The sequence below is a fragment of the Schistocerca gregaria genome, chromosome 2, assembly GCF_023897955.1.
Source record: "Schistocerca gregaria isolate iqSchGreg1 chromosome 2, iqSchGreg1.2, whole genome shotgun sequence".
In the NCBI taxonomy this organism is placed as follows: domain Eukaryota; kingdom Metazoa; phylum Arthropoda; class Insecta; order Orthoptera; family Acrididae; genus Schistocerca; species Schistocerca gregaria.
This window is the reverse complement of record NC_064921.1, coordinates 931,680,264-931,694,292: the sequence shown is the minus strand read 5'-3', so window position 1 is coordinate 931,694,292 and position 14,029 is coordinate 931,680,264. Positions and strand designations below refer to the sequence as shown.

At 39.2% G+C, this 14,029-nt stretch overlaps 1 protein-coding gene across 3 annotated transcripts in view; it reads right to left on the bottom strand.

Moving 5' to 3' along the window:
• The window catches only part of LOC126335374 (tetratricopeptide repeat protein 14 homolog), a 78,728-nt gene extending 64,969 nt beyond the window's left edge, over positions 1–13,759 (bottom strand). Inside the window, exons 1-3 of one of the 3 annotated variants that reach the window (XM_049998584.1) lie at positions 13,584–13,759; positions 268–495; positions 66–190 (exon numbers count right to left, since the gene is read on the bottom strand). In XM_049998584.1, coding sequence (XP_049854541.1) covers positions 66–190; positions 268–437 — 295 coding nt within the window. In that variant the 5' untranslated portion in view covers positions 438–495; positions 13,584–13,759. Of the gene's footprint in view, positions 1–65; positions 191–267; positions 496–13,372 lie in introns of all 3 variants that reach the window. The other 2 variants (XM_049998586.1, XM_049998585.1) reach the window with 2 other exon arrangements.
• Between the last annotated feature and the right edge of the window lie 270 nt (positions 13,760–14,029).

The window sequence follows — 14,029 nt, the reverse complement described above, 5'->3', positions numbered from 1 at the left end:
CTCAGTTACTAATAAGAATGAAGAAAATAAAAGCAAAGCAGATATATTTTTTTTACTTCACATACCATCATCATTTTGGGTCTTATCCTTGACTGTTTCACTTGCTTCTGAAAGGGAGAGCTCAAATAGAGACGTAGCTTTCTTCACAATGAATTGTTGCAGTTTAAGCCTCTTTCCCCTGTCTTGAAAACTGCAATAAGAAACTCATTAAACAAACAAAACATTTAAAAACCTCGAGACAAAATGAATAATAAAATAAACACAAACCTCAGTTGTTTCTGCCTTTGCTGATATACTTCAAAGTCAATTTCTTTTGAGTTTACGTTCACTTTGCTCAAATCGTCTTCACCTCTCTCACTCTCCCACAGCTTTTGTAACTGTTGTCCATGAAAATTCAATGACTGGACCACAAGGTCCGGATTCAATGGAGGCTCCATTGCCTATCATTAACCACTGACAATACTTGTGTAAAGTGGATTAATAAGCTTGTATTTCCTGGAAAGAAAATCAGAAATACAGATCATCATCCAATTTCCACATTGCAAAGGACAAAATAAGGACTCTACTGAAGAAAACAGCAGACCACACTCATGACATTGTGGACAAAATTATTCGCATGGTTGCGTTATTTTGTCATGTAGGTTAATTTTCTTTGTTTGTCAAAAATGCGATTGAAAAATATACAGTCTGTAAACCACTATTTGAACATTAAAGGAAAAGTTTTTTTTTTTGAAGGGGGAGGGGGTGGGGGCAGCAATGTAATCACGATCTGGCCAACAGGTTGCTGCAAGGAAAGAAGTATTGACCAGGTCCCACACTGCAACCAGGGATTGAACAGGAGCTGCTTTTTCACTCATTCTAGTATAAACACAGTGTAAAAGACATAAATGGTCTCAGTGAAGTGTGTGTGTTCCTAACAGCCAGAAGCAACAATGGAGGTAGGCAGAACAGCAGCCGATTTTCAGTCCCCTATGACGTAATTAGTCCTTTTGATCATAAGAAAAACTATTTTGCATTTATTATTATTCACATACAGGTGCATACTGTACCACACAATGTACAATCAGAATTTTTCAAAGTTTTGTTTTAATTTTCCTTTGTGCCCCTAATACTTTCCTCTCTCTCAGAATGGATATTTTTTCTTCTACTTGTCAATATAGTATGTTCTGATCTTCGGGAGTTTTTCTGCCGGTATGAAATCTAGTCATGGAATTTCTGTTTTTTTTTCTGTCTGATATCCAAATAAATGACATCCCTTTAGTAGTTGGCTAATCTTTCCTGTTAATGAGCCACAGAACAGCGAAACAATAGCTTCTCCGGGTGGCAACACCCTCAAAAAGATGGTAATGCTGCTAAGAATGGCTTAGGAACCAGCAGTCAGAAGATTATAGTGGGGGCGCTACAAAAATATTACCTTCTACGGAACTAAAGTGAGCACCAGTGACGTCACTGACAATAGCAACAACCAAATGACAGTCACTACTTTACAAAGACCAAGGAGTACTCTGCTGAAAGCTCTTGGATTTTTGACCACTTGACAGGGATGGAAGTTTGGGAAAATTTTATCAGCACCCCTCCATATCACCACGAAACTATTCATAGATAAAATGACTTACTGTTACACTGAAAGTCAAACAACTGGAACAAGCAAACTTTGGGGTGAGAAAAGAATGCTATGAATCAATACTGAGAAGCCATTTACATCACTGTCTGTAGCCTAAAAAGCATTAAAATTTAACATCTTGAAGTCTTCTAACTATGGCATTGCAAATTGTGGATGTAGTTCCAGGTTGTATCCTCACAAGAAACTTATCCATACAATTATGTAAAATGATAAAAGGATGACTGAAATACCATTATTATTAATTTTGAACAACTCAAGGCTCTTACAAAATCTAACAGTGCGTTTGTTAGCTGCAACGGGCAGAAGACGTTTTGCTGCTGCTGCATATTTTTAGCAATTTTGTTTGAGATAATTGTTCTTCAGCCTTTGTGTGAGACAAGAGTGGACAAGATTCATGTGTCAATTCGAAATTCACATATTTTACTGTTCATGTCACCAACTGTGTCAAAACCCGTTTGTACTGTGATGTATTGTTAAATTTCAGACTTCCGTGAATGCCAGCCACGATAAACTTACTGTTATCGTCAATTGTAGGCTTAAAATTAATTGTGCTCTTTTAAAATTTTTGAGCAGAGTAGGCCTTCCCTCACCCAAAGCAATCTTTCTCTGATTTCACTGTATAATTATGTAGAAATTTTGAGAATTTGTTCTAAAATCTAAGAACTTATCCTGAGTCCAAACATAATGAAGTACCTCAACCAGTACGACTTCCCCGTGCAAACCAGCATGGATTCCAAGTTACATAGTGGACACCCTGTGCATTGTGTTACTTGTACATTATACACAGAAAAATAGTTGATTTGTCCACTGTATGTACAGGTTTTCTGTATTCAAATAACTTGGCAAGATTAGGAACTTCAGACCCCCCTCTTACATCTAACCAAGCATTCTACACATTTTGCATTATGTCCATTACGATAAGCGTAGAATTGTGTCCACACAAAGCCTCTTTTCTGTTCAATTTAGTGCATAACTTCCACCTCACAACTTCGTAGATGAATCTGTGCATGTGTAATGTCCTGGAAATGTAGGCTGTGCATTAAGTGCATTGCTTCCTGCCTTCAGTGATAATTTTCGCACTTTTTAGCAAATGAAAGGTAGCCGAGACCCATGCGTGTAGCAGGGTCGTGTGTTGCAGTTATGCTGGGAAGTGATTTATGTGCAATAATATATATTGACCACAAACGAAGCACTGTTAAACTTACAACTGATTATAAAGAAGTCATACAGAATGCCACTTCTATAAATTAATAAAAAATTGGGATGTGATTCCCTGAGCATTAATTGTCAGATAAAAAGTCTGATCACATTACTGTAAAGAATAAGATACCGTAAGTTTTGAAATAGAAGAACAGAAAAGAAAAAAGAAATTTATGAAATCAAACAATGGAAAATCCAGGATGGATTGTAACAATATCATGAGAAGGAAAGTTGCTGAGACGCAGATAGGCACAACAAAAAGACACTCGCAATTGTAGCTTTCTGCCATTAAAGCCTCCTTCAATGACACACACACACACACACACACACACACACACACACACACACACACACACACACACACACACACACATGCAGTCCCAGGCAACTATTGCTGAAGGCCTAAATGACTGATAGCTATAATTGTGTCTTTTTCCTGTGCCTAACTGCAGCTAAGCATCTCCACTACATGGTGAGCAGAAATTTATGATAAGTGTATCTGAACACAGAACAAATTTCCATGCAAAACTGAGGAGCCTTACACCTGAACAACAGAAATGCTGGGGTATGTGTGGCTCCTAAAAAAAAAAAAAAAAAAATACTAGAAGTACAAATGAAGGACGCTGATGATGCAAAAGATACATAATTGTCCATTCTGTTTAACCTACATATTATCTTTCATGATTACAGTTGAGTAAACAACTTGTTTTATAAAATACAAGTAACACTGGAAGTTAATTAACCCTCAGATAACTAAGAGCTTGCCCCACGTATTCCTCTGTCTCAACAATAATGCTTTGTTTTGAAATGTGAAAGAAAAAGTTTCAATTGGTTAGAAGCCACCAGTTACCAGCCAACGAAATTTTATTGCTAGCCTTATCAATGCAGATTCCATAAGCAAAATATTTAATACTTCTGCTGTGATCTGAAACTAGCAAATGAAAAATTAACTTTGTATTGTATTTGTTGTATTTCTTATTTAAATACTTCTTTACACACAGTCACTACCAGAAATTAGTTGCAGTGCATGGCAATTGGAACCATGTAATAGCTAATACAATAGTTATGTAAATACAATTCACTGCTTCCAACTGAGAAACTGATGGGAACAGAAAACTTTAGTACATGGCAGTTTGCTAAGCAAATAAATCTAGATCACGAACATTTGTGGGATTCTTTCGTATGACGACGTGGATGGAGACTGGCTGTTACCTGAAGACAAATATTGATGGTATTGAGACAGCAACCAGCCACAAATAAATTTGCGGCTAGTTGCTCTCTCAACACCATCAACATTTGTGGGAATGTGTCAGTGGCTCAACAACGGATGTAACTACAGTTTGCACAGCAAGAGCTAAAATTATACTCTCCTTTCATCCGTAGATATATGTTAATTTGCAAGGTACATCTATAGTTATGGAAGCATGGGACAAGCTGAAGCAAGTCAACGAAGATTCTGGCTTCTTCCTATGAACAGGTCGACTGAAGACACTTGGCTATTAGACCGGAAAATTGATCACCAGTTGTAGAGTATGTGTCAATATAATTTCCACATCACAAAAATAACATGGCTTGAGCTTTGACGTTAAAGAAAAATGGATTGAGTGTATTCACTTGCAGGATTACCAGACAAACATAAACCTATGAATATGAGTTAGAAAATTCAAGTTTGCCAATCACAGGAGACTCCATAAAAATTGATTAATGAAATAAATAAATGACGACACCTACAATAAATCGTTTACTAGTGACACCACTCTCCAAGTCACAAAAAAGTAATGTTACATCCCAAAAAGATAAAAGGTGCTACAACTGCAAGAAGTACAGGCATCTGGCAAAAACGATGCAAAAATTCCAGCCAAGACGTTCTTTTCAAATGCAACTGCATGTAAAGACACATGGACAGAATCGTATGTAGTCCTAGGTGCCTCAATGCAAATGTCTAAATATCCATGTGACAAAAATAAGTGTACAACAGTGAAAGCTCTTAAGCTGTAATAGCAAATAATTATAAAAGGAATAGGATTTTCACCTGCAGATGTTCCCAAGAGTAACAAGAAAGCAAAATTAAAGTAGAGGATATCCTGTACCAAGAAATTTGCAGGGGCAGATGTAGACTCTGATCACAATCTATTGGTTATGAACTGTAGACTAAAACTGAAGAAACTGCAAAAAGCTGGGAATTTAAGGAGATGGGACATCGATAAACTGACTAAACCAGAGGTTGTACAGTTTCAGGGAGAGTATAAAGGAACAATTGACAGGAATTGGAGAAAGAAATACAGTAGTAGAATAATGGGTAGCTCTGAGGGATGAAGTAGTGAAGTCAGCAGAAGCACAAGTAGGTAAAAAGACGAGGGCTAGTAGAAATCCTCGGGTAACAGAAGAAATATTGAATTTAATTGATGAAAGGAGAAAATATAAAAATGCAGTAAATGAAGCAGGCAAAACGGAATACAAACGACTCAAAAATGAGGGTGACAGGAAGTCCAAAATGGCTAAGCAGGGATGGCTAGAGGACAAATGTAAGAATGTAGAAGCTTATATCACTAGGTTAAGATAGATACTGCCTACAGGAAAATTAAAGAGACCTTTGGAGGAAAGAGAACCACTTGCGTGAATATCAAGAGCTCAGGTGGAAACCCAGTTCTAAGCAAAGAAGGGAAAGTAGGAAGGTGGAAGAAATATATAGAGGTTCTATACAGGGGTGATGTTCTTGAGGACAATATTATGGAAATGGAAGAGGATGTAGATGAAGATGAAATGGTGGTTTTTGGTTTTGGGGCGCAAAACTGCTATGGTCATTAGCGTCCGGTCTGTGACTTAGGAAAAGGTAAAAAACGAAAATGGAAACCAGCAGCAATGGGAATGAAACTCAAAAAATTGGAGAAACAAAGCAGAAGGAAATCTTAAGAAACCACTAAAGAAAGGGGTTGATTGTCCCCAAAAACAGCTTCCAATGACTGACATCTCACTGGCACTAATAAACTCAAGAACGCGATTGGCTGACCGCGCGTCATCTGCTAAAATGGACCATATATCAGGCGACAGTTGTAGACGGGCGCGTAACGGAGTAAAATAGGGGCACTCAATTAAAAGGTGTCTTACCATCCACAGCTGAGAGTAGTGGGGACAGGGTGGAGGAGGATCGCCACTTAAAAGATGTCAATGGCTAAGAAGACATTGCCCTATCTGGAGTCTAGTTAAAATTACCTCCTCCCGACGAAGCGTTTGGGAGGAAGAGGTCCGAGCACAGGGAAGAGCTTTCATGTCCCGCAATTTATTATGGGGAAGTGTTGACCAATGTTCGTACCATAAAAGAACAACACGACGACACTAAACACTCCTTAGATCGGCAAAGGGAATCAATCGAATAGCTGGCCGAAGGAGAGACTGCAGCCTTGGCCGCTATATCGGCCGCCTCATTTCCACAGATACCAACGTGTCCTGGGATCCAGAGGAACGCCACCGAGACGCCCCCCAAGTGGAGCAAGTGCAGGCAGTCCTGAATCCAGTAGACCAGAGGGTGGATAGGGTAGAGAGCTTGGAGACAGAGGAGAGAGCTGAGAGAATCTGAACAGATAACAATGCATCCACTGATGGCGGCAGATGTATTGGACAGCCTGGAAAACAGCGTAAAGCTCCGCAGTATAAACTGAACACTGGTTGGGAAGCCGAAATCGATTTGGGGTGTCACCAACAATATAGCCACTCCCTACACCAAATGATGTTTTTGAGACATCAGTGTAAATAAATGTGGCTTCCTTCATTTGTGCACATAGAGCAGAAAATGCCCAATGATAAACAAGTGAAGGGGTACAGCACTGACTTATGGCATGAAAGACTGGGTCATTTGCATTCTGAAGCTATGAATGCCAGTCACAAGGGCCTGGCTAGTGGAATTTCATTTGAGGGAGCAGTTAATATTCTTTGTGCCATATGCTTAGAAAGCAAACAAGACTACCTTTTTCACGATCTGGCATTCGAGCTAATTCATCCAGATTTGTCCAAGCCAATGAAAACAATGTCAACTGGAGGAGCCAAATACTTCCTCATTTTGATGTCTATGCCAAAAAACTACTTGTATATAATCTTGAGAAAAAAAAATAAAGTACGACAGCAGGTATGAGACTTTAATAATCTAGTTGAAAGACAAACTGGAAACAGGATCTTCACTCTACACACAGATAATGGCACAGAATATGTGAATGATAAATTGAAAAAAAATCTTAGACAAGGAGGGATTCAACATTGGCCTACAGCACCATATACACCAGAGAAAAACGATGTAAAAATGGTTCACATGGCTCTGAGCACTATGGGACTTAACATCAGAGGTCATCAGTCCCCTGTAACTTAGAACTACTTAAACCTAACTAACCTAAGGCTATCACACACATCCATGCCAGAGACAGCATTCAAACCTGTTACCATAGCGGTTGCCCAGTTCCAGACTAAAGCGCCTAGTATCGCTTAGCCACACTGGCAAACTAAGTATTTGAGCTTCATAACCATACAACAGTAAAAAAAAAGCATAATGTACCTGCTCTTTGAAGCAGATTTGCCAAATTAATTCTGGATAAAGTAGGTTCTGATGCAGTCCATTTAATTAACCGATCTATAAAGCAAAACTCCAGAAGAACCTTAAACAAACAATAAGCCACATCTCCAACATTTCAGAATATTTGGAAGCAAGGCATATGTTCACATTCCAAAAGCTTGACTGCCTGGGTTCTGTACTAGTCCACCGTGGCAGTCAGGGCCATAACGAGCTGTCCTGGTATTCACCGCATATTTCCTTACCCAAGCAGTCATTCACTGTACTGTCTGGTGTAACTTTGCCACTGACTTAGGTTTTGCAGCACATAGCCCAACCAGTGATTTCTAAAATGTTTTAAGGAACATTTTTGTGTGTGTATTGCTGTGTATAAAAACTTATTTTCCCATCTCTTGCTTCAGGATATCACCTGAAGAGGGGCATGTAAGTGCCCAAACCTGGTTGTGTTCTAAATGAGAGAATCTTACAACTGTAGTGGAACTTTCAACCTCTGGTATAATGCTCAGTCACAGATGTTCCTCCAACACAAAAGCAGAGAAAATTTTAACTGCATTACAAATTTCACACAAAATACCGAAAGGACTTACTATGAACATTCTTGAAGAACTGGACATATATATTCATAGAACTCTAAATGAACTCACAGATTTTAAACATGACTACTATCTCAAAAACTTCTACTAACATAATAAAATATGAAAAGCAGTAATCACATGGAAAGCGAAACATACACAGACCAAAGATAAAATTCAAAGAAAAATAGGAATGAAATGTGACATCTCTGGTAAGCTGTATACATTTTGTAATATTTGCAAGAGCACATGGGGACTGAAGAATCGCAAGAACGTAGGAAATTAAGGAGACGGGACCTCGATAAGTTGAAAGAAAGAGAGATTTTAAAAGTTTCACAGGTAGCGTTAGGCAACAGTTGACTAGAACACGGGAAAGGAATACAGGGGAAGAAGAATCTGAGACGAAATAGTGAAGGCAGCTGAGGATAAAATATATAAAAAGACAAGGACTAGTACAAAATGCGCAAACAACGCTGACACTTGCCGATGGGAGCAGCTGTAAATGGGAAATGCCTTTGCAGTCACTCCCATCAACCACAATGCCAAGTGTCAACTCTGCACATGCAATAGAAATCCTTGGATTACACAAAAAATTTAACTGATTAAAAGAGAAGGAATACAAATGTCTAAAATAAGAGACTGATTGGAACCGCAACAGACCAAAAACTTTAGGATTTAGAAACATATTTCACTATTGGAAAGTCAAATGCCACCTACAGAAAAATGAAAGGCCTTTGGGTAAAAGAGAAGCACCTATATGAATATCAAGAGCTCAGATGGAAAACCAGTCCTAAGCAAAGAACAGAAAGCTGAAAGATGGGTAAAAGTTACATATTAGCCGCACCTTGCATTTTTCAATATAACACAGGCAAACATTAGGCTTTGCTACCAGTCAATTTGTCACCACAATCAGATTTTTCTGCTCTCATATTCATTGGCTTTGTCAACTCACAGCCAAATTGTCACTTCCAACCTAACTAAGAACTGACGACTGCACTACAGACATGTCTGTCACCGAAGGGGTCCAACACGTAACTTTAGCCGAAAGGTTGATGGAGTACATAGTGGGTATATACGAGGGAGAGGAACTTTAAGCAACAACATAGAAATGGAAAGATGAAGATGATATGGGAAATTTGATACTGTGAGAAGAATTGGACAAAGTAGCATGGAAATACGGAAGCGTACGATCCCACCCGTCCGCTTTGACCCATGATGTCACAAATATGGCGGAAACGACCATAAACGACAATTCCAATGTGGCGGATATAAAATCGTTGCATATGTATCATAAAGACGAAAATACATCGAAAAACACATGTTTCACAAAAAGCCTAATGACTAACGGGACAAGCATGGGAAATTGGGGGTTTTTGGGTGGGGAGAAACTAAATCTAAACAAATTTAGCCACCCACCCCCATACAAAACCACACAAAACAACGAAAAAAATCGACATCACAAAACTCACCAAATACCACAAAACAATATTATCTGAAATCGGACACTTCCCTTGACCTATATAGATCTACAGCAGCTCCCGATCCCATCTCCCAATACAAAAATCAAAATGCATCGCCAAACATTACGAACAAAGACTTCCCTTGACCTACACAGATCAAGAGCAGCTCCCGATCCCATAAATTAGGATCGACCACTACCCTTGACCTATGCAACTCAAAAACATCTCCCAATACCAATACCAACCTTCACAGACACAAATTTCAATGAAACACTTCCCTATACCCCAATACACAACACATACACCAAAAACAAAAAAATGAGAACTTACCACAAGAAAGTTCCAGTCCCACAAACTAGATTGGCCACCACAATCAATCTCTCTCTCTCTCTCTTTTTCACACACACACACACACACACACACACACACACACACACACACACACACACACACACACACCAATGAAAAAATACTAAACTAAAAGAACAAAAACCAACCCACCCACACCTCAACCCCCCGCCCAACCCCTCTTCCTGACCCCAAAGTAAGAAACACAAACATAAACCAAATGGAACATAAAAAATCTCAATCACACACTACAACTCAACAAAATAGATCCTCCACAACTAAAACAAAAAACAAACACCCCCACCTAAACAAATACTATAGAACAAAATAAACCACCCACCCCACCCTGAGCCACAGCCCCCCACCCACCTACCCAGACCACCCTGACTAACAACTTTCGACCTATACATTTTACCCACAGCCCTTAAGAAAACCCGAACAATACAATAGCCCTCTGGGACACTCTTCCGCCAACAGTACTCATCTAAATGAGACTGAAGGTTGGAAGAGCGCACCTTCCCCCTCCCAAGAACTGACTTAACCGCCCCCCCCCACATCCCCTCTATTTCATTAGTACAAGCCCCGGTCGCATAATTCTTAAACTCTAAACTATGGTTCACTACTAAATGATTAAATCCCCTCACCCAACCCCCTATAAGAAGAAAAAGTATCAGAAACTATTGTGGACCTCGGCTCTATATATTCCTCAATTAACGCCACTAATTCAGCCTTGGACCTCCCTTGCACAACCCTAAAAACACATTCAGAACACACACCCCCCCGCAACAACAGCCCCCCCCACACCCAAAGACCAGCCACAGACTTCCCCCTCCCAAACTGTGACTTGTCCACCTCCACAACAACCCCATGACCCCCCAACTTACCCCTGTACTTAATAAATTCCTAACACACTTCACGACAAAGGGAATACCAATCTAAAATGCTCCTCTCACTCACACCAGTCTCATGCGCGCAAAAACTCTGTGGGGATCTATAACAAAAATAATACGTAACGAGCACAACCTCGCGCATGCCCAACCTAGACTTCTCGAACCAGATACCGCGCCGTATGGAACGCCATATGTCGTCTTTGCGACAGCGCCACATATAACCGTCCCTGGTCCGAGAGGCCGGAACTTTAACCAATTTCATTGGTTCACGGCACACATCGCACTTCACCACCTCGGCAATTAAGCCAAAAAGCTGTAGGAACTTTATCAGCTCTAAAGCTGTGTCCCCCATCATAGCCCTCAACCGAGAACTATTGATTTTGTCTTTCATACTCATTCCTGAATAAAAAACCATAACCGATTAAACTTAATAACAAAACCACCCGATGTACAGCAATCAACACTACATTAACCTTCACACAAAACCGTTAACACAATGATACAAATTCAGCTTCAAAAATACGCAAGCAGCACTTGCCACAAAGCAACATCAAACTGAGCCCAATATACCAAACAAACGATAACCGTGAACATACCACCAGAGGGCACAACAAACCACAACATGACGACATCTACAAACACGCCACACACAAACCAAACTCCGCGCCGTCATGTCACACACAACACCCTTATGTCACAGGTCAAAGCCAACGCGTGAGATTGGACGCTTCTGTCGACCCAGTAGCATAAGACCCAAGTCGAAATAAGACTACGGAAGTAGACAACATTTCATCAGCCCGTAGTCAACATTTCATCAGAACTACTGATAGCCTTGGGACAGCCAGTGAAGAGATTTCCACCTGGTGTGCAAGGTGTAACACAGGCAAAATAACCTCAAGACTTCCAGAAGAACGTGGTAATTCCAATTCCAAAGAAAGCAGTTGATTACAGTTATGAAAATTACTGAACGATCAATTAAGTAAGCTGCAAGATACCAACACGAATTCCTGACAACAATGCAAATACCGATAGAAGCTGACCTCGGGCAAGATCACTTTGTATTCCAGAGAAATGTAGGAACATGCAAGGCAATACTGAACCTACAACTTACGATAAAAGGTGGCTTAAGGAAAGGGAAACCAACATTAACGGCATTTGCAGAGTTTAAGAAACCTGTTGACAATGTTGCGTAGAATAATCTCTTTGAAATTCTGTAGATACTCGGGGTTAAATACAGTGAGCAAAAGGCTATTTCTAACTTGTACAGAAACCAGAAGGCAGTAATAAGAGTCGATATATATGTAAGGAAGCAGTGTTTGAGAACGGAGTGAGACAGGATTGTAACCTATTTGTGTTACTCAAGCACTGAAGAAGCAGCAAATGAAACAAACAAAAAATTTGGCTTATTCAATCTCACTGGAGAAGCAGCAAAAGAAACAAAAGAAAAATTTGAATTAGAAATTAAAAATTCAGGAAGAAGAATTGCAAACTCTGCACTTTCCCAACACTAATTGTCAGGCACATCCAAGAACTTGGAAGAACAATTGAACAGGATGGGCAGTGTTTTGAAAGGGGCATACAAGATGAGAAATTTATTAATATCAAACATAGATTTAAGTGTTAGGAAGTAGCTTCTGAAGGGACTTGTCTTGAGTGTAGCCATATATGAAAGTGAAACATAGACAAACAGTTTAGACAAAAACATAACCTTTTGAAATGCATTGATACATAAAATCACTGAAGATTTGATGGGTAGAACACTTAACTAATGACGTACTGAACAGAAACCACGACCTGATTAGGTGAAGAGATCAGTTGATAGGACACATTTTGAAACATTAATAGATCACCAACTTAGTATGGGGGGGGGGGGGGGGGGAGGAGGAAAGGATGTGAAAGGTAAAAACAGCTGAGGGGGAACAACAAATTTATAAATTAATCAGATTCTGAAGGTTGTGCAGTAATTATTCGGAGAGGAAGAGGCTTTCACATTGAAGACCACGTCAACAGATTTCAGTGTTTCTACTCTGCTTCCCTCAACTCGACTGTGCGACATCTTGGAGCGTCCCAACATTGAATTTGGTGCCTGACAGTCCTTATGCATGACCATAATTTCACTGAGTTACGAGAGATCTTTCAGCAAGGCGAAGAAATAACAATTATAATGCACCAGGTTATGACACTTAACACATATTTGAAATTGCGGACTTGTAGAGGTGTTTTCACTAACAAACCAAAAGCATTTAAAAATTCACAAAAAAATCTCCAGTAACAAGGCAAATTAACAATCGACAGACACAAACACGTTTCGTGATCATCTCCAAACTTGCAGAAAGGTGAATATGTTAAACAGCTGCAATATGACAAGTTTGGCACACAATTCATCATACACATGGTTACAGCACAGCATACAAATAACACGTTATCTCCATTCGCGACGTTAACGAAGTATTACAACAGTTAATACAACCATTCTGGGAAACAAATACACATGGTACTAACGTTATTTCCAATAACTATTGCAATTATGCGACATTACAACACAACCCGGGTATCCGGTGTAGTCTCAAGTTGCACACTCAGAACAGTCTGTCCCGCAAGCACGAAATAAATTAAGAAAACAACTATTACTATTCATTTACATACAAAACAAATGCCGCAAACCTAATTAAATAAAGAATTTATGTGTCTTCGACCGTTCTTGCAACTGACGAACTTACACCCGTATTGTGAGCACAACATGGCGGCCTCTCATGAAAAGACGAATGACGCAGTAAATTAATACATCAAAGACCAATAATATACTTAAAGTAACAATAATCGGGCAATGAGTTAATAGAACCTAAATCACTTTTTAATCACTTTTACAACATAAAAAACGTATTAAAAACCACACAAATATACAAAATGATTTCACCACACCCAACTCACCTTCTTCGCTTTAACGAACAAAGAAACCAAAGACAACTTACATAACATCGGGAATGCAACCAAAGATAATATGTACTCAAAGTTGCTTCACAAAATAATCGAAATTGGATGAGTACTAATCCTGTGTTACAAATTAGTTTGATACAATAGTTTAGTTAGTAACACTTGTGAGTTTCAACTGTCTTCCTAAGTTTCATTTTTGTATTCGTCCAGGGATAATCTAATATTGGTTGGTTGGTTTGGAGATCGGATCTAAACATCTTATAATGAAATAGGATTTGTTATCAAAATTCAATGTATTCAAGTAATTCAAAATATTAAATATATAGAATATATAAATATGTTTTACGAGGATATGATAAATAGTTGGTCGTGGCCTTCTTGCAGGAACAATCCCAGCGTTTCCCTGAAATGATTTAGGGAACAGTAAGCCAGGATGGCCAGAC